At 40.1% G+C, this 20,889-nt stretch overlaps 2 protein-coding genes across 3 annotated transcripts in view; one reads left to right on the top strand and one right to left on the bottom strand.

Annotated features, from left to right (window-relative positions):
• The window catches only part of Pcsk5 (proprotein convertase subtilisin/kexin type 5), a 449,712-nt gene that overhangs the window by 345,685 nt on the left and 83,138 nt on the right, over positions 1-20,889 (top strand). The gene's annotated exons all lie outside the window — the stretch shown is intronic.
• Positions 1,617-2,696, bottom strand: LOC124102967 (heterogeneous nuclear ribonucleoprotein A1-like). Its single transcript, XM_046459436.2, has one exon. The coding sequence runs from the start codon at positions 2,658-2,660 to the stop codon at positions 1,701-1,703; it is 960 nt and encodes a 319-aa protein (XP_046315392.1). The 5' UTR covers positions 2,661-2,696; the 3' UTR covers positions 1,617-1,700.

Raw genomic sequence — 20,889 nt, 5'->3', positions numbered from 1 at the left:
AGAATACAGATAAACCACTGTGAAAGGACACTAGCAGTGTATATACATCTGCACAAAAGCTTTGACCTCACAATGCCTACTCTAGGATTTACCTGAGTACTCATCTTCACAAATTTAAAACAGCATTCAGCACTCCCTTATCCACAGATCCCCAGTGGATGCCAGACACCACTAGGAGTACAGAACCCTTTAATTCTATGCCTTTTTCATCTTATTAAGCACTTATCATGCACAGTGGCTGTCACTTTTAGAGTTTGAGGTACAACAGCCAAACTACCACAAATCTCATTTTCCTTCTTCACAATTTCACAGATAGGAGGTTTCTTCTTACTTTAGATCTTAGCAACTTCACCATATGATTTTCTTTTTCTTCTGTTAAGTTTGCCTTTTCACTTAAAGGAAACACTTTACAGCAAATTGCCAGCATCACTACTCTTGAGCCTTTGGAGTGATTATTGAATAAAATAAGGGTTATTTGAACACAAGCATTGCAATACTGCAACAGTTGATCTAACATACAAAATGACCAGTAAGTGACATACAGGCTTGAACCGTACACAGCACGGGTATGCTAGACAGAGGCATGATTCACGTCCCGGGACCAAGCAGGCTGGCACTGACTGTGAATCACTGAGACTACAGGAAGCAAAGGCTTGTGTAAGGGGTGAGTAGAAAATTCACAGTGGTATTACTTGTGGTAGTGAATTATTGGGAGCAGCCTAAATATCTGTTGGCAGAAGACTGGTTGAATCAAGCAAGGCGCATGTACACAATGGAGTTCCCAAGGGGCATTTAAAGAACAAAGGAGATCCACATGAACTGAAGTAATTTCACACCACACACTGTTAAGTAGAAGGCAAGGTGCAAAAAGTATACAAAATAATTTTTTAAAAAGTATGTGTAACTACTTTTAAAATTTATTTTTGTAAAAAATAAAGGATAAATGAGAAATTGATGAAAATGGTGACCAATAAATAAGGAGTGAAGATGGGAGAGTTCTCTGATCATATCTCTTTATGTTGCTGAAAGCTCAGTCCTTTTTTTTTTTTCATTCCATTCAAGAGAATTAAATCGTTTATTGATTACACACTATAATGGATGATACACAAGCTTCATTCCCTTCTATTATTTATCTGGTACCATTATTCATACATAGGATATGCCAACAATCATTTTTATAACCAAATAATTCCATGATTGCTTGGGTGACCCTTTCAATGGTGAACTTCAGAAGGTCACAACTACACCAAGGTTTCTGAACCTGGCATCATCCTGAATGAATTCTAACTTCACTCTGTTGGGGAAGTTTTTACCAAGATGGCTTCAGAGTAGACTTAAGTTTACACAGAACATTTTTAAAAAGACACACATTTATTCAGCGTCATGATCAGACTACTACATTTAGCAATCAACAGCATGGGTGCAAAGAAAAAAAAAGTCTACATTACAACCCTTTGTTGGAATGCTTTACACTTTCCACAGAACATAAAATAACCTATTATACAATTAGTCACAAATACAGTCCTCGAGTTTTTTTTGCCCATACACATGAGTATTGTCTAAACCATGTCTTCTTTGTAGCAGCTAGGCCCTGCCGCCACAAGGCTGAGTTGGCTGAGTTCACAAATCTGTTGTAACCTGTAGCTTCCCTGTCACTTCTCTGGCTCTCCTCTCCTGCTAAGCTTTGTTTCCTGGCAGTATTAAAACCTTCTGCCACTGCCATAGCTACTGCTGCTGCTGGAACTGCCATAGCCACCTTGGTTTGGTGATTTGGCAAAATATTGGCCTCCACCACCGTAAGGTCCAGAGCTTCTGCCTCCAAAGTTTCCACCCTTCATGGGTCCAAAATTCGATGACTGATTGTTGTAACTGCCAAAATCATTGTAGCTTCCACCACCTCCAAAATTGCTTCCATCATTACCAAATCCATTGTAGTCATCCCCGCTGCCACCATATCCACCACCACCACAACTGCCAAAGCCACCACGACCACTGAAGTTCCCTCCACGACCGAAATTGTCATTTCCACCAAAACCACTTCCACGACCACCACCAAAGTTTCCAGAACCACTTCGACCTCTTTGGCTAAATGAGGCACTAGCCATCTCTTGCTTTGACAGAGCTTTCCTCACTTCACAGTTGTGGCCATTCACAGTATGGTATTTCTGAATGACAATCTTATCCACAGAGTCATGGTCATCAAAAGTTACAAAAGCAAAGCCCCTTTTCTTTCCACTGCCTCGGTCAGTCATGATTTCAATAGCTTCAATGTTCCCGTACTGTTCAAAATAATCTCGTAGGTGATGTTCTTCAGTGTCTTCTTTAATGCCACCAACAAAGATCTTTTTCACAGTTAAGTGGGCCCCTGGTCTTTGAGAATCTTCTCGTGAGACAGCTCTCTTTGGTTCCACAACTCTTCCATCCACTTTGTGTGGTCTTGCATTCATGGCTGCATCCACTTCCTCCACAGTGGCATAAGTGACAAACCCAAAGCCTCTGGAGCGCTTGGTGTTTGGATCTCTCATTACCACACAATCCGTGAGTGTTCCCCATTGCTCAAAATGGCTTCTCAGACTCTCATCAGTTGTTTCAAAGCTCAGCCCTCCGATGAATAGCTTCCGCAGCTGTTCCGGCTCTTTAGGGGACTCTGATTTAGACATGATGGTAGCAGGAAGACAGACTTTAACGATGCTTTCTGGGCGGCGTCCACGGGCAGAAAAGCAAGCTCAGTTCTTTTCCCAATGCTGATCCAATAACAAGGACACAGGGGACTTCTGTCACAAGGGCTGTTATTCTATCCATCTGCAGGAACAGGAGGGCTTTTATAGGGGTGATTCAGAGAAAATGAGATTAGGGAGGAGAGACCAAGAAGGAGAAGATCAGGGAAAAGAAGATCAGGGAGATCAGGAAGGAGAAGATCAGGGAGGAGAAGTTTAAGGAGAAGAAGACTGGGGAAAAGGAAAAAAAAATGTAAGTTTCAAAGCCATAAGGGATATAGTCAAAGCATCAAGTGAACCCCTGTTACATTTATACAATCTTCATTTAAACCACGTGTTTAACATATTCATAACAAACGGCACAGTAATTTGTGTGAATGGTCTTCCCTTGGCCAAATTTGGGACAACTTGAGCACTGAAATGCTTTTTATGCAGAAATACAATACAATTAATTTTTAAAAACCTATGCATCAATAGTGGTGTTTAAAGAAGGAAAAGGAGGAGGGAGGGGAATAGAATAAAAAATAAAGCTTTTTTTTTCAGAAAAGTTTCAGTTGGCAAAGGAAAAAATTAGGAAATCATTATTTTGCATCCCTCAGTGTATTGACTCAAGGGAGAAACATTAAATTCCCAACATGTGCTAAAATCATTGGGTGGAAAATCGTTGGGCAACAGGATAATCACACAGACTTAAAGTACCACCAGAATTAATAGTTAATTACAATGGAGAGATTTGCTGATTACCAACTTCCACAAGTTATTACACTGAGCACCATTGTTATTAGCTCCATGCAACTTGGCACCGTGTCTCCTGATGTGATACATTAACAAGCAGATATATCATCAGGTATTCTTGACTAAAGCATCCAGACCAGTAATTTTCAACTGGGGACAATTATGACACCAAGGGACACTTATCAGTGTTTTGGGATTATTTTTATTGTCATGAATGAGAAGTTGTTACTAGCATCTAATGGTAGAGGTCAAGAATGGAATGCAGCTGCACCATGCACAGGAAAATATCCACAAGAATCACCTGGCCCAAACCATCAAGAAGGCTGAGACTGAGAAAATCTTATTTTGCTTGAGGATAATCACAAGATAAATCCAGAGTTTGAGATATCTGTACAACTGGCCTGTAGTCAGAAAGAAAAATCAATATTATGGGGAAAATAATATTATGGGAAATTAAGTAGGTGAAAGGAGACAAATCTGACACACAGACAAATTTCAAATAATGCATTTAGGTACTCCTCTTTTAGGGAATTCTGAGCCTTACTCCCTACTTCTTAAGTGGGGGCTACACATGGTGACTTAGAGATTGCAATGGTGAACTCTACTAACACTGACTTAATAGAGCTGATCAAGGTCAACATCAACTAGTGGTAAATCTTACTAATGGTATGCAGCCTCCATGCATGTGCTAAGAATAGTGCTTTTTACCTCTGTGGTCTTCCATAGAAGTTGTGGCCCATCATTCCAGTCGCATCATGAGAAAAATGTGTGTCATATGCCATTTAGACAAATCTCAATAAAGAGGTATTTTACAGAATGTTCCTCAAAACTAAGCTCATGACATGAGTGAGAAACTGTCACATCCAGGAGGAGCTTAAGAAGACTTGAGGGCTAAACAGAATGTGTTATTTCAGACGGGGTTCTGATACAGAAAAAAGACGCTAGGTAACCGCTAAAGAAGTCTGAATAAATGACTGTAGTTTATACAAATCATCTTAAAATTAGTTGAGGGGACTATTTTAGGGCAGTTGAAAATGTCCTTTATCTTGATTATTGGGGTAACAACATGACTGTGTCCAGACAGGGCAAATGTTACACTATGAAAATAATATATCAATAAATCTGACTTTAAAAGAAAAGGCCTTCAATGTTAGAATGCACTCCATTAATGTCCCTTTCTTCCATATTTGGATAGTATAACTAAAACAGTAACTTAATTGCTAGCATTTATTGAACAGTTACCAATATTCCATGTGCTATGCTACGTTCTTTAGTATATTACCTCCCTTAACTCTAAGAAGTAGTTATAATTATTGTTCTCACTTTGCAGATGAAGAAATCAAGCTCAGAACACTGAAGCACCATGTGTAAATTTATTAGACTAGTAACTGTAAGAACCAGGATTTGACCCAGGATAACCCAAGACTAACATTCATGAGTTTGATGACTTCTCTATCTATGCCACTTAATGTTTTTCCCTTCTGACTCCAGAGCAGAGAATTTTGCTTTTTGGAATAATAAAAAGGTAAAATAAGTCTTATTTCTGCCCCTTTCCTTAGCCATACACAGTACAGTCATTGTACTCTTTGGCTACAGCTTTGTGCCCAATGATATAACTGAATTTACCAATCAGACTAAAAATGTTCAGAATGGTCATGCAAATTAATTTGGTGTCAGTGGTTACCCAAAGCTATGAGCCTTCAGAGCCTACATCTGGAAGGTTCTTAGATGGAACAGAGCAGATGGGGAGATCTGCTCAGCAGCAAAACTGAGAAAGTAGACAAGCATGTTTTCAATCAGCTCTGGCTTTGTCCTCACCACTTTACTTCTCTCCAGTTCCATTCACCTCCATGAGGGACTCTTTTGCAGTTTAGGAAAGGAATTTCTATCATAGGGGTCTGATTGGCCAGAGACACTCCTCTGCCCTCCACCATAACCCATGTGAAATCCAAGCTTCAGATCCTGGGTTGAGAGAACCAACCTCATTTACTTGCTACTCTCTCACTCTCCTATCAATAAAGATTGACACCCTAGTTCATGGAAGAAAAAGTATCGGAGACATTTGAGACATGAACTTCTCCCTTTAGTTTTCTATTGAAGCAGATATGCAGAGTTTTTGAATCACATGTTGTAATCCTAGATCATCATTTATTTTACTTTGTACTCATCTCCCACAGGACCCTTCCCACAAACTTTCAGAGAAACAAGAACAACATCAAACAGTTTGGGCACCTTCCAAACCAAAGGTATTGCAGAATAAAATCTGTTCAAGCACAGTATCTCCTTTAAATTGGAAGAAAGTTGCTGATTCTAAAATTGGAACTCAGTAACATAGAGCCTTCTTTCCAGGGACCTGTGTGTCATGTGCCATTTAGCCAGCTTATAGTGCATGACCCCAGTGGCTACCCACCATCATCTCCAAGGATTCATAGGGAAGAGACATTCACAATGCCTTTTTTCTGTGAAAGACCAAATATAGTCAGTTGCAGATGAATGTCTAGAATATAAATGCACTGTCAAAAGTTTGCTGAAGAGCCAGGTGTGATGGCACACACCTATAATCCCAGCGGCTCTGGAGGCTGAGGCAGGAAGATCCCAAGTTCAAAGCCAGCCTCAGCAACTTAGTAAGGTCCTAAATAACGTGGTGAGAAGCTGTTTCAAAATAAAATATAAAAAGGGCTGGGGATGTGGCTCAGTGGTTAAGCACCCTTAGGTTTAATCTCCTGTACAAAAACAAAACAAAACAGTTTACTGAAGAAAAGAGAGGCAAGCTCCACTTTAAAAAACATAAACTGATCATTAAAAATTATTTTTCACTAGAACCTTCCTCTCTCCTCATTCTCTAAAGGATACCTCATTTTCCAGGTGGGGTTTAAGAAGTTATAGAACCTTTTACAAAGAGAGAACAATGTTGAAAGACTTTGCAGTTGACATTTCCCAGTTTTTTGTCTCTCATTCATTTTGCACTTTTTCTTTAATTCATTTAGCAAATATTTATGACATACTTTTATGATTTATGCTTTCCCATCATTTGTTCAATTTGTTCCACAAATAATAGGACTATTTAACCTAATATTTATCGAGCATCATCATTTACCTGGCATTTTGCCAACTCTTCCTGGAACTGATGTGCTTTCTTATCCACCATCCACCATTTTATAGATGGGGATATGGAGAATTAGAGAAGTAGCTGAAAATTGTCTAATTTTATGCATATGGAAAGTGATAGAGTAGTTTGAAAACAGTCAATTGTGAACAATCTTGTATAACTTTGTTCAACATTCTGCCTTCGCACAGGAAATAGTTGGCTTAGGAGCTCTTTATTATAAATACCTATGCATAAGGGTGGACAGGGTTGTGCTGTGGTAATAGACAATCCCCAAATCTCAATGATTTGCAATAAAGTTTCATTAATCTCAAGCAACAGAAGTTTATTTCTCTCATGTTACACCTTCATCATGGATCAACTGAGAACTCCACTCTGCCTAGTCCTGAATTCAGGAAATGAGAGAGCAGCCACTGCCTTGTCACAGCGAGGCAAAGCACAGACAGCTCTTGAAGTTTTCTTTAGGATGTGGCACTTTGTAGCATCTGCTCACATATTTTTGGCCAAAGCAAGTCACATGATCATGCCCAAGATCACAGAGTGGGGAAGTATAGTCTCTCTCTCTCTCTCTCTCTCTCTCTCTCTCTCTCTCTATATATATATATATATATATATATATATATATATATATATATATATATATATATATATATATTAGGGGGTACTGGGGAAGACAGGGTCTCACTGGATTACTTAGTGCCTCGCCCAGGTTGAGGCTGACTTTGAATTTGCGATCTTCCTGACTCAGGCTCCCATGCTACTGGGATTACAAGCATGTGCCACCAGACCCAGCTGTTGCTGGTATATTCTAAACTTTCAAGTCACATGTTTGTACATGAAACATAGCTGATCCTTCAGATTTGTGGGTTCTTCATCTATGAATTCAATCAACCATGGATTGAAAATAGTCAGGAAAAAAATGTGTTTGTGATAAGCATGTACATATTCTCCTGTCATTATTCCCTAAATGAAATAGTGTAAGAACTACTTATAACATTTATATCATATTAGATGTAAGTAACCTAGAGATAATTTAAAGCATATGAGAGGATTGCATGGGTTCTATACAAATATTATGCCATTTTATATAAGAAACTTGAGCATCCGTAGATTTGGGGATCCATGGGAATTTCTGAAACTAACCTTTCTCAGATCTTCAGGGAGGGTTTAGCCACAAATGTGTGCCCACTGAGCTTCACTGCAGGATTTCTCTCTGCCCCTCTGACCTTGCTAGTGTCCTGTTGAAGAAAGTCACTTTTTTATTTTTGTTTTAACTGACTGAATTTCCCAATACAGTTCCCAATGTATTCTGCCATCTCCCTTCTCTGTAAGGACTCAGAAAGGGGATCAGTGATCAATGCTGTGTGGCCAACACATAAACTGGTGGCTGAAAGGGCTCGCCCCTTCTTTTCTCCTGTTTTGCAAAGCTCCATCATGAGAGTAACAATGCTGTTATCTCTTGCTTTCATCTGCTGCCCAAAAAATGCATTGGCTCATAGGAGGCAAGTCTTGGGAATATGGAAAACTTTCTCTGTTTTTGAGTGAAGGTCAAGAAATATTTACTGAGCCTCTACATTAGGCTAATAATGGGGATATAAAGATAAATAAGTTTTGTTCTCTGCTCCTAGAAACTCACATTAAATGGGACAGGCCAGTGTTTCTCAGCCCCAGAGTGTGCACTAGAATCACCTGGGGAGACATAAAATACTTTGCTGATACCCAATGCCAATGTTCCTTGTTTAATTGCTATGAAGCTAGGCTCAGGCATCCTATTTATTATTTATTTATTTAGGAGTTGAGCCCAGGGGATTTCTCCCATTAAACTACAGCCCTATTTCTTTTCATCCCATTTTATTTTTTAATTCGAGATAGAGTCTGACTAAGTTGTCCAGGCTGGCCTCAAACTTGCAATCCTCCTGCCTCAGCCTCCCAAGTCACTGGAATTATAGGCATGTACCATCAGGCCCTACAGGCACTAGCATTTTTAAGAAGCTCTCTGACTGATTCTAATGTACAGAGTTGAAAATCACTGGCTATGATGGATAAAATGTCAGATGATTTCAACATCATATTTTAAATATTTTTGTTGAGGATGGAAGCTGAAGCATAAGCAGATACATTATATCATAATAATTAGATCTTGTTCATTTCATGCTTGGTGCTTGGCTAGGTAGGCACTTTACAAACATGATCTATGCTCCTCAATATAACCCTCCCTATTCAAAATCCTTACTGTCATCTCATAGGTGAGACAACCAATGCCCAGGAACCTTATATAATTTGACCAGTTGCATAACTACCAAGTTTTATAGCCAAGTTCAAAAGTAGGACCACCTGGGTTCAAACCTACAAACCATCCAAATATTTGCAGTTTTTCCAGAGTAGACTGCACTTGTCCACCATTTTCCTAGACAATATATATGAAAGCACAGAAAAGCACAGAAAGTTGACCTGCTGCATTTGTGTTGCTCCTGTAGACATTCTTTAGGTTCCTTAATTGTGCCTCCTAACATTTCCCTTGCTCCTTTTCCTATATTCTTATTCACATTCCTATTGTTTTGGGAGAGAAGGACACACTGGCAAGATAGCCTAAGTTCAATTCTAGAGCCATTAGCTCATCCTCTTGGCTCTTGGTGTTATTGTGCTATTTTCCCCTGGAGCCTGGTATCATCAAAGTTCCTCCTACTTGTTGTGTAACTGACCTGCGAAATTGAGCTGTGAGCCAAGTCTGTCTGGATCACGTAGGCTTGCAGAAAGATTGCTGAGCCAAGTACTTCCAAAATAAACCTAGTTAAACAAAAGCGCAAAGTGTGGTAAACCCAGCACACAAGAGGGAGGGGTTCAGAAAACTGTCTGCCATTCCTGAAAGCAAAGTGGGGTCTCCAACACTGGACTTCCCCTGTGTAGGGACAAGGATTTGGCTCTTACTGAAAAATCTAGAAACTGATAGGAATGTCGCTTTTGTGTGCTTTAGAATAAACTGGAAAACCATTACTAAGTTGCTTCCTTTCAGTGAAATATCTTCAAATTTTCTAAAATCCTTAGGCCACCAGGACCCCAACCTTTATCTATCAAGTTTAAACAAATCTAAGAATGCGACCATCAATGATGATGAGAACTTCAGAAACTTGGGTTTTACAGGAATGTGCAAAATGGGGTCCCAAACAGTATCTCTTCATCTTTGTCTTTCACCACGATGAAAATCTTGGACAAATCCCAATGACTACTTGTTTCTACATTCTATCCTGTTTTGTAAAGGGAACATAACAAAAGGTGTTTTCCTGTTACTTACCTGTAGAGCCCTAGAGATTATAATGAAAATGAAAAAGACGACCAAATCTTGAGTTCTTCAAGAGAAAAGAACCATGAGTCTCTATTATTATTATTATTTTTTTTTTTGGTTGTTGGAGATGGACACAATGCCTTTATCTTATTTGTTTATTTTTATGTGGTGCTGAGGACAGAACCCAGTGCCTCATGCATGCTAGGCAAGAGCTCTGCCACTGAGCTACAGCCCCAACCGAGTCTCTATTGTTAAAAAATTAATTTCATTTGCCTTTTCTCCTTTCCAGCCTTTTCCTTTCCCATCCCATCTGCCATCATAAGGAGACTATTGGCATATCTGAGGCCACAAACACAACTTGTGTGCCATAGTGTGTGGAGCATGGAGTCTGTGACCAGGTAGGGCATCAGGAATTATCTATGGCTTTTGTGCCCATCGTTAGCTGTCCTAACTCCACTCCCCAACTCTCCATCTCCTTTTGCCACTGCCAAACTGTCATTTCATAGTCTTTTACCAGATGGTAGGAAGAGCTTCAAGCTCACTGGTTGAAGAGAGAAAAATTGATTTAACTCACTAAACAGACATCAGAATAGAGAGGAGCTGAGTGTGGGTGAGGCAGGAACGTCTGCACATTGATACCCAGCTGCTCAACAGGCTAGTCTCCAGCTGAGAGTTGGGCCAACAAAGAGTGTCTGTAAATTGCCTCTGTACCTCTAGAGCCCATAATTGTAGCTTTCCAAAAGTCAACAGGAGGGTAATTTGGTTGGAGCCCAAATTCATCCTTTCCACAAAGTCTTCCTGAGAATTCCCAGCAGGGAACCTTGGCTAGATCCTTCCCAATAGCCTTCTGCTCAACTTGCAGTACAACAGGCCAGCCCAGGGCATTATAGGAAGAATGGGAACGAATAGGCATCACAAGCTAAAGAAGGCAGTGGACTCAGAGACATGCTTCACTTATACCCAAATTGGCCAAGGACCGAGTTGAAGACTGAAAGACAAGTATCCATGCTGCCATCTCCAAATATTCGTGATGTTCTCACTGATGATACTAGCATTCAGCCACTCATATCTCCAGGTTGTACTCGTTATCCCTGTGGAAGTGGAAGCACATCTCTCCTTGGGTTTGCTCTTGCCCTGATGACCCAACTGAATGGGAACTGTTCTCTCAGTGTTCTCATGGGCTTCCTGATCCTGGAGACTGTGAAACAAGGAGCTGAGAGTATCGCTGGTGTGTTAGCTTTCTTTTGCTGTGACAAAAATACCCAAGATAATCAACTCAAAAGGAAGAAAGATTTCTTTTAAGACACTAAAACTGACCCAAAGGCTCCATGTCATCACTCAAATATTGGGGTCATTTTAATCTAGAGTCAACATTTTTAGGGTGATTTATTTTTCTAGTGGAAATGCTAGATTTCTAGCAATTATTTGCTATAAAATAATCAAACCTTTTCCCTCCCAGCTATCTATGCCTATGGACATCTATAGAGACCAATGTTACTTCCCCCTCCCTCAAATCTTTCCCATAAAAATACTGTTCTGAGTGGTTATAAACTATCCTACTATTAGGAGAGACAAGTGAAAAATGTTTTGATTAGCCAGGTGGGTAACCCAGGTGTTATGGCTGGGATCTTAAAAGTCCTCCACAGGCTCATGTGTTGAAGGCTTGGTCCTCAGCTGATGGTTCTGTTGGGAAGCAGTGGAACTTTTAGGAGGTGGGGCCTAGTGAGAGGAAGTTAGGCTATTTGGGTTGTACCCTTTAATGGGTTATTAGGACTCTGTCCCCTTCCTCTCTCTTTGCTTCCTGCCACTGTGAGGTGAGCAACTTCACTCTATTGCACATTTTCTGCCTTGCCACAGGCCCAAAGCCATGGAGCAAGGGACTGTGGACTGAAACTTCTAAAACTTTGAGCCAAAATAAATCTTTCTTCCTTTTAGGTTGATTATTTTGGGTATTTTTTCATAGCAAAAGAAAGATAACACACCAGGGATGCTCTTAGCTCCTTGTTTCACCGTCCCCAGGATCAGGAAGCCCATGAGAACAGTCCCCATTCAGTTGGGTCATCAGGGCAAGAGCAAACCCAAGGAGAGATGTGATACCACTTCCACAGGGATAACAAGTACAACCTGGAGATGTGAGTGGTTGAATGCCAGAGTAGAAAAGTTTCTCCATCTCTCTAACCTCTAATTTGGACCAGAAAAGGCTGACAGCTTGATTTATCATCATGATGGAATTTTATGCCCTCAAATAATTGCTAGAAACCTAGCTGTTCCACTAGAAAAATAAATCACCCTAAAAATGTTGACTCTAGATTAAAATGACCCCAATATTTGAGTGATGACATGGAGCCTTTGGGTCAGTTTTGGTGTCTTAAAAGAGAAAGGAAGTTATTTTGAAGGGTTGCTTATTGGAAAGTCTAATACAATCATGCTAGCTGCCCAAGCCAATTGTAAAATTGCAGATTTATTGTGTTTAGCAGAAATGCAGTCTGTATGTTTGAAATATTATCCAAATGACCTGACTTCAACTTAGAAATCTTATATGAATTGAGACAAGTGAATTAGGGAGGACTTTTGCCTCCGGCACTAGAGGGTTTGTGAGAGGTGAATCAAGAACCATTTATAGTAGTGATAAAATACTATATTTAAGACTGTAAAAATCTGGCATACAGGGTCTCAGTTCAGAAGTAAATTCATTTTATATGCTTGACAAAGGAGCAACTGAAAACTTTTACAAATGGGAAGCATGACCTATTGAGATCTTAAAGATAAATGTCAACTGTTCTTTGGGACTAGGTATGGTAATTACACCCTCAAATGTTGAAATGCAAATCAGAATCAAAGTTAGTAACTGCTCAACTTTACCACAGTACAAATGGCTAACGACAGTTACCCAAAGCCATTGTCCAAGTGTCACATTATGTACTCAAATATGCATTAATGGGATAGGCCCCTTGAGAACATAGAAAGTGACAGGGGAAAGCATCAGAGTCTCGCCCAATTGACAGAACACCTTGTCTGATGGGACATTATGCTTTTGCTTTGCCAAGAAGCATATTTCATTTGGGAATCCTATGTCTGCTTCGAACCAGAAGTAGCTAGAACTACTTCCAATAATGCCTGACAACTGACAGATATGTGCATTAACCAAGAGATTCTTATTAACTTTAGTCCCCTACACATCTCTGACCTCATCAGAGTGACCACCCCTCTGCTCACCCTTACTCTCCAGCTACTTAGAAGGTCCTGGTCTTGATAACCTCCAGCCCATTCTTGTCCAAGGCCTCTGCACTGGTTGTTGCCTCTACCTGGAATGCTTTTCCTGAGATATTAATGTGGCTGAGATATAATGTGGCTGTCTCCTTCTTGTCATCCCATCTCAGTTTAAATATCATTTCCTAAAAGACTTCCTCACTGCACCAAACCCAGCCTCCCTCTCTATCTCTCTTTCTACACATACACACATACACACACACACACACACACACACACCAATCATCCAACTTTAATCCTGGCAGATTGTATGCAATTATCTGACATTTAAATTTTTTATTGACTTTTTCAATTCGTGTGCTGTATTTCTTCCCTCATTTATAATGTAATTTCCATGCAGGGAGAGAATTCATCTCCTATACTTACTACTGTATAATCTACACATGGAGCCACGCTCACCACACATACGTGCTCCACTGTAATTTTTAAATATGTAAATGGTAGAGTCTTGAAATGTGAATCTTTGATGAATGGTTTGAAGGAGCTCACCTTACTTAGGGCAGTCATTTGGTACTAGTCCTTCACATCCTCATCTTAAAGCCGCAGGTACTGGCTGGGAGGATGGGTTGCCACCCTTGCCTTCCTACCAGCCCCTACACCCAGTTTAGCCAGGACAGCTTTACTTTTATGTTTCGTCCTTTGTCAGGCATTTGATCTAAGGGAAGGAATTATTAGCAATGGGTGTCCACTTATGCCACATGATTTTCTTCTGATTTACAATTCCATCTAATACCTATCTTATCATGCCTGCCCACTTTTTCAGGTGTTTGGAATGATGGCTTTCAAAATTATCATAAAGACAGAAAATTTCTTCAAACTTCCCGTTAGATACATTAAACGTAAGCCCTGATCAAAGAAAGTACAATATTTAAGTAATCTGCCAGTTGTAGATGATACTGGAATGGCAGCATAAGGCTTAGAGATATCCATCTAGTCAGCTGAATATATTTCCTCAAAAATGTGACAAAGCTGTCAGTAAAACTATTAGGTGAATAAATAGTCAATCATAAAAATAATGACATGTACTTAATAGTATGCAGACGCCACTGGCAGGAATGGGCCCAAAGGAAGAATCACAGTGGCTTGGGTAAATCTCAGGTGTCCCCAGGTGCTTCTCATTAAGCCCTTTCACAGTATTTGTAAAGAACCTTGGTGTTCATGGTGGTATTTTTATGGAAACTAAATCCTATTCCCTTTTGTTTATGTGCCAAAATACACGAACCTTTTGTAGTCAAACTTGTCCCCACCTGCTTCTATCATTATTAAAATTTTAGAAAATACTGGAGACTCCTAACATGTATCCATGCTTAGGAAAATTGCCTCATCGTCAAGAGCAAACACTCGCACACTGTTCCATCTTTCGTTCAGTGTGTCTCAAGAACCAGGACTGAAAGTAACAATGGCCTTCTGGCAAGGCCAGTGGTTTCCCTCAAAGCACAGAAAAAAATGCTGAGCAGTCTCCTGATGCAATTTTTGACCATTAGAAAGACTGGGAGATGCTCTCTCATTGAATCTGTTTGGACTAATGACTTAGCCCATCTGGAGCACAAAAGCTTTAAACCTAAGAAAAGAGACAGTGAGGCTTCCTTGCACCTTCCCCATTCAGAGGAGTTAATAAGGGAAAATGCTGGATTACTATGATTACCCGTGACTTGAAAATAGCTTATCACCTGCCAACGTGAATGAAGGCCCCTGGAGGGTTGCAAAATGCCAGGAAGAACAATGGCCCTGGAGACAGCATCTTTGTGGTGTCTGAGAGGCACACACCAGACAGCAAAACAGCCGACCCCATAAAATGCAGCTCTTATTCTAAGTGAACCCTGAAAATCAGTCCTGGGGTGTTTCCATGCCATAGAGAAGGAGAATAGAAGAGCTTTCACAAAACAATCAGGCCCATAAAACTTGAAATGAAGGAGAGAGATAGCCAGCAATTATCCGAAAGAATCATATACTACGCAAGCAGCCAATTTGAGGTATTTCGGGATGGGGAAAACTCTCCTCAAATTTGGCAGATAATTGTCAGCCCGCTGTCTACTTCATGTGTTATTGTGTAGACTTAATCACACTGTGAAATCCCTCTTGTCTTCAGACCTAAGTGCCACTGGAATGCTGTTAGAGTGGTCACATGAGGTTCATTAGGAGGAAGAGCTTGGCTTTGTCAAGCCTGGGTCTTTGGCTGACCCTCGGAATCCTTTCTCCCTTATCACAAAGCTCCTGTGTTAAGGCCATTGTAGATGCTCACGCATCTCCCAGCCCACAAGACATAATATCTCAGTGGTGGCCTGACTCATTGGCAGGTGCTAAGCTTTTATTTCTATTATTAGAAATGTTTGTTTCCTCGTGAATCATTTAAATTAACTATTACCACAGCCTGAGTGGCGATGGCCAACTTTTCTCTTTATTTACTGTAACTTCAAAACAACTAGAATTTATTTGTGAATTTTTGTTCTCTTGGAGAATGAATACAATGAGAAAGGGCTCTCAAAAATTGAAGAGGATAGGCTTTTTTGTTCAGTAATGCATTGCCCTCCCTCCTCAAAGTCCACACACACATGTGTGAGCACACGCACATGCTCAACTCCCACAAACACACAGGTGCATGCTTCTGGGCCGCCTTTGCCCAAGGTGTTCTAACATGGACCTGGAGGGTGGATAGACTGATTTATGCCAGAGACCATGACATGTACTATATTAATTGATGGGAAAGCAAATAATGTGAAATTATTTCCATCTTTCATTGCCTTCTCTAGATAAACCAGCTTTGCTCTCATCTTTGTGCTGCTTCTAATGTACTTCTCAGACTCTGAATTCCTAGCTCTCAGATGAACATATTACATTAGAATGATCTTCAAAGTGCCTATGTTTGGAGAACTGAGTGCTGAGAGGATCTTTCCATTTTTCTCCGCCATCCCACCCCACACATATTCACACACACACATGTATCATGTGGAGATGTTATTTCTTCATACGGAGATAAGAATTCCCTTCTTATTCTAAAAAATACTGAGTTGTTGTCTTTTGGGTTTTTGTTTTGTTTGTTTGTTTGTTTGTTTTTAAGACAAATATTGTATTGTTACCCAAAGCAAACCGGCCCTGATATGTATAGCTCTCAGCCATGGACAGTGTAAAACGTAATTCCTGATTACCTCATGTGTACCCCACTCTGTCAGATAAAGAAACATAAAAGAAATAGTTTTGATCAAATAACTAGAAGCACTGGGCTAATGGCCAGTAAGATCGCATTTATTTCTCAAGCTACTGCTAATTGGCTGTTCGGCTTTAGTTAAGTCCCTGAAAATTTCTGGATCTCAGTTTCCTGTATCTGTAAAACTTGGGGAGAGGTAGAAATTGAACAAGATCAAGGGTGGTCAATTCAAGTATGTACTGGCATGTACCAAGGTTAAGTGGGCCAGCTGGGAACTGAGGCCCATAGTAATATCTCGGTTGGCAGGAGTCATTTGTTACTCAGTCCCAATCCATTATTGCATGCAAAACTTGAAGTTATCCAGACTTTTGTGATTTTTTTTTGATTGTTATTTGGTGCTGGGGATTAAAGTGAGGGACTCATGCATGATAAGTATGCACCCTGCTGCTGAGCTATACCCCATAGCCCAAATCTTTTGATTTATTTAAACATAGTGCGGGTCAGTCAACATTGTGCTGGCCAAACAAATCATTCCTGAAAACTAGATTCCAGTCAGTCCCTTACAGACAGTGGAACTCTCAGGTCTTGCCTTCCCTTCTGTGGATGGCATGTAGGGTCAGACAGCAATTGATATACAAACCGCATATTCAGAGGAGTGTATATAACACAGGGAAGATGGTCACTAAGTCCTTCAGGCTACCAAATAATTACAACATGTACTGATCATTCATCACAGTTTCAGCAGCTCCAAGTGCCACTAGTGAAAACTGAGATGAGATTGCAAACTTCTGAGAAGGAGACACTCAAAAAGAACATTAAAGGAAACAAAGCTCATTTTTAACTACAGGACATTTCTAGCCCATGGAAGAACAAATGGAAAGAACAAAATGGAAGGATTTCTGTATGATTTACCATACAACTCTGGAGACTTAGCAAAGCCTCCCATAGCTGTAAGAAATAAAAGCCTAGAAGTACAGAGAAAAGGACAATCAAAACATGCTGTGTGTTCCACACAAGTCATCAAATAACACGGGAGAAAATGCACAGTGATAAAAATACACCGAACGCAGCAAAACTCTCAGATCAAGACAAACATTTTTGAAGAAAACCCCACTTCCAAACTCTGTGACGTTTTTAAAAGGTGGAACAATAGACAAAGGCTCCAAAGCTAGGAGAAAAGGATAGATTCTCTGGCTGGTGCCTCCTGATTAATGAGTAGAAAGTGATCCAGTTGCTATAGCAACTTGAAGATACACAAAAGAAAACATCACTTCCTTAAAATATGCCGGATGATGAATAGGCAGAGTCTTTCAAAATATCTCTGTAAAAATATGAGCAACTTTTTTTAAAAGAGCAAAGCATACAGGATGGCTGTTAGATTTTTTCTATTTTTCAGATAACAGGATTTGTTTACATAAACTCTGGTTTGCTTACACAAACCAGCAGTTTGGGCAAAAAGTAATGACCAGAAAATATGTCTTTTGGAGAATAAAATTTTGTTTTTCAGCAGTTTTGTTTCTGTTTAAGCAACAAAGGAGATAAATGGATGTTGTCCTGTTTTCCTCTTTTTTTCAACAATATCTTTACTTGGAGAATTTCCTTGGATGCTGAGTATGTGAACCCCAAAAGACAGGAAATGAAAGGTTATGCTTGCTGCAACCTTCCCTTGTCTGTCTGAATGGAGAAATAATAAAAGATATGATTTTGGTGGGACTGAACACCCAGTCCTCTTGGCTCCTCTAGCCTGGCTCCTGCCAGAAATGGGCACTTATTTCAGAATCTAAAGGATTGTTTTGTTTTGCAACAGGCTGTTTAGCTTTGGCAAGAATCCTAAAAAGATTAGAGATGCAAAGCAAGGTCTTGAGATGAAAACTGCAATGATTATCTAACCTGGAGATCCCATAAGTGGGGGACAGAGGGTCGTTAATTTAATGATTTGGGTAACTGTTAGTGCAAGGCTGTTGACATCAGGCCCAGCTGAAAGGTCCCAAGGCCTATAGCCTAGACAGATGTTCTTTAGCTGAAAATGTGATATGAGCTTTTGTTAATCAGTAGGAGGTCAGTGATCTTGAATAGCATAATAAGCCTGCATGGTATAGGTTTTTTAGTGCAAGTATGTGAATATTCTTATTAAGCAAGAAAGTGTAATCTTAAATAAAGGCTATATTGACAAGAGATGGAGAAATCACTTGAAATTCAGGGGAGCAGAAGTTCTCAAATCTGCATTCTTTGTGATGTTAGACAATAATTGAGTGTTTAAATCAGTTTTTTTTTTCATTGCTATAAGAAAATACCTGGGGCTGGGTACTTTATAAAAAAAAAGAGGTTTGCCTAGCTCCTAGTTTTGGAGATCAGAAGTCCAAGACTAGGTGGCTTCAATGATTTGTATCATAGTAGGAGTTCATGAGAAAGGTAAATGGTAAATCAAATGGTAAAGCAGGAAGCCAGAGAGTGGGGAGAATGCTCCTTTATAACTCACTCTCTTGGGAACTAATCAGGGTCCCAAGAAAATGAAGTTTATCTATTTGAAGGGCAACATATCCAATGACTTAACCACCTCCCACTAGTCCCCACTTGTTAAAAGGTTCCACCACCTCTACACCTTAATTCAGTATGACCTCATTTTAATTTGATTGCACATGCAATGACCCTGTTTTCAAGTAGGCTCATTTAAGGGTTGCACCCATAGGAACCAGGTATTAATACTGGAAACTGTCTTTTGTGACATAATTTTATCCACAAGTTAGTTGCCAAGTCATTTCTACTTTCTAAATATTTTTCACTCTGTCTAAGTCTACCCATCTCAGCTACAACCATGCATCACTGAACAATGAGGAGAGGTCTGAGAAGGGGATCACTAGGTGAATTTGTAGTTCTGTGACCATCCTACCATGTGCTTACACAAACTAAGATGGCTATGACATCACTAGGCAATATAATCTCATGGGACCACCATTGCGTGTATTATCCCTCATTGGCCAGAACATCATTATGAGGTACCTGGCTTGGCTACACCTTAGTTCAGGCTGCTGGCGTACTTCTCTTGGATACAGCAATGATCTTCTAATTAATCTCCCTAATTCCAATCTCTTTTGACTCTCTCACATCTCCAAATCCATTCCCTACACTATAATTATGTTGTTGTTTCTAAAAGGTGAACCTGATGGTGGCAGCTGCCTACAAATCTAAAATGATTAACCATGGCCCTAAGTGAAATCCCTACTCCCAAGCATGACATAGAAACTTCTTTATGGTGCAGCGGCTGGCCTCATCAGCCTTCCTCTCCCATCTCTTCTTGCTTCCTCGGGACCCAGCATCTATTCTTTACTCTAGCTCTCTCAGGCTCTTTGCAATCCACTTTGGTGCTTTTATCGTCCTTCTATTTTCAAGCATGTATGTTTTAAGTTGAGGGCAATTATGCTGTATTTTGACAAGCTCTTGATGATCACTCTACAGTTTCTTCAAGAAGAAACTCATGAGCCTTTTTTTGGGGGGGGGGGCGGTACCAGGGATTGAACTCAGGGGCACTCAACCACTGAGTCGCATCCCCAGTCCTATTTGTGTCTCGCTTTTGCTGACGCTGGCTTTGAATTCACAATTCTCCTGCCTCAGCCTCTGGAGCTGCTGGGATTTTAGGCATGCACCACCGCAAACCAGCTCATGAGCTGTAAAGGAATTTTCTCCATAGGTTTAGCTCTCTCTAGTTTCAGGCTTTTCCACATGAAACAACTTTCTCTCCTTTTCCTCTCTCTCTCTCTCTCTCTCTCTCTCTCTCTCTCTCTCTCTCTGTCCTCCCTGTAATTTATCTTTCAGGTCTCGGCCAAGCCTTTGCTGCTTCAAGGGACTTCTCTTTAACTGACACCTCCACTACCCTGTGCCTCCCCTACACACACACACACACACACACGTCCCACCTTACTTATTGCTCTATTCTCTTCTTAGCAAATTGTTCATGATTCTGTTAGTGACACTGACCATACACTGTCCCTTGCAACATCTTTTTATTTGCTGCATTTTCCCCAGGCCCTAAGTTCCGTATTGTACTAGGAACATGTCACCATTGTATCCCTAATATATAATAGGGTTCAGAATATATTTGAGGAAGGAATGAATTCATGTGGAGCATAACACTAGGAACAATGGTTGCATATTTCCTTACTAGGGCACATCATTCACTGTATCCCCACCAGGGACGATCTTTACAAAATTTATTGGAAGCTCAGGGAAAAAGATACATTCGATCAGGAGAACTAGAGGACTCAAACAAAATGCTTAGTGCCCTCACTTACAACTGTTGCCGAGGGCCTTGGACCTAAGTTTTCCCTTCTGGGTTTTTTATTTCATGCCCTTCATCAACCTTTCAAAGGATTTTAATGTTCTTTCATCCACCAAATCTTCAAGTCTTTTTCTCAAAGTGTTTTCTTTCTTATTGCATATTTTATCCCTGAATCCTTCTCCAGAAGCTAATGATTATTTTCTTGGGTATTCTGCAATTTCTTTGTGATGGGTCTTCATATTATTTTTTAAATTAATATAATCATAATAATGATATTATTTGTGCTCCTTCCTGGAACCAATAATTGATGTATTTTAATGATTCTGGAAAATTCTCAGGCATTCTATTCTCTTTGAA

This window comes from Marmota monax, unplaced genomic scaffold, assembly GCF_021218885.2.
Source record: "Marmota monax isolate L192 unplaced genomic scaffold, Marmota_monax_Labrador192_F-V1.1 WCK01_AAM20220418_F8-fsc00059, whole genome shotgun sequence".
In the NCBI taxonomy this organism is placed as follows: domain Eukaryota; kingdom Metazoa; phylum Chordata; class Mammalia; order Rodentia; family Sciuridae; genus Marmota; species Marmota monax.
The sequence above is the reverse complement of the archived record's forward strand: the minus strand, read 5'-3'. Positions and strand labels throughout refer to the sequence as shown.

Excerpts from the sequence above, each read along its gene's own strand:
- LOC124102967 (XM_046459436.2), bottom strand. The coding sequence starts at position 2,660 with ATGTCTAAATCAGAGTCCCCTAAAGAGCCGGAACAGCTGCGGAAGCTA.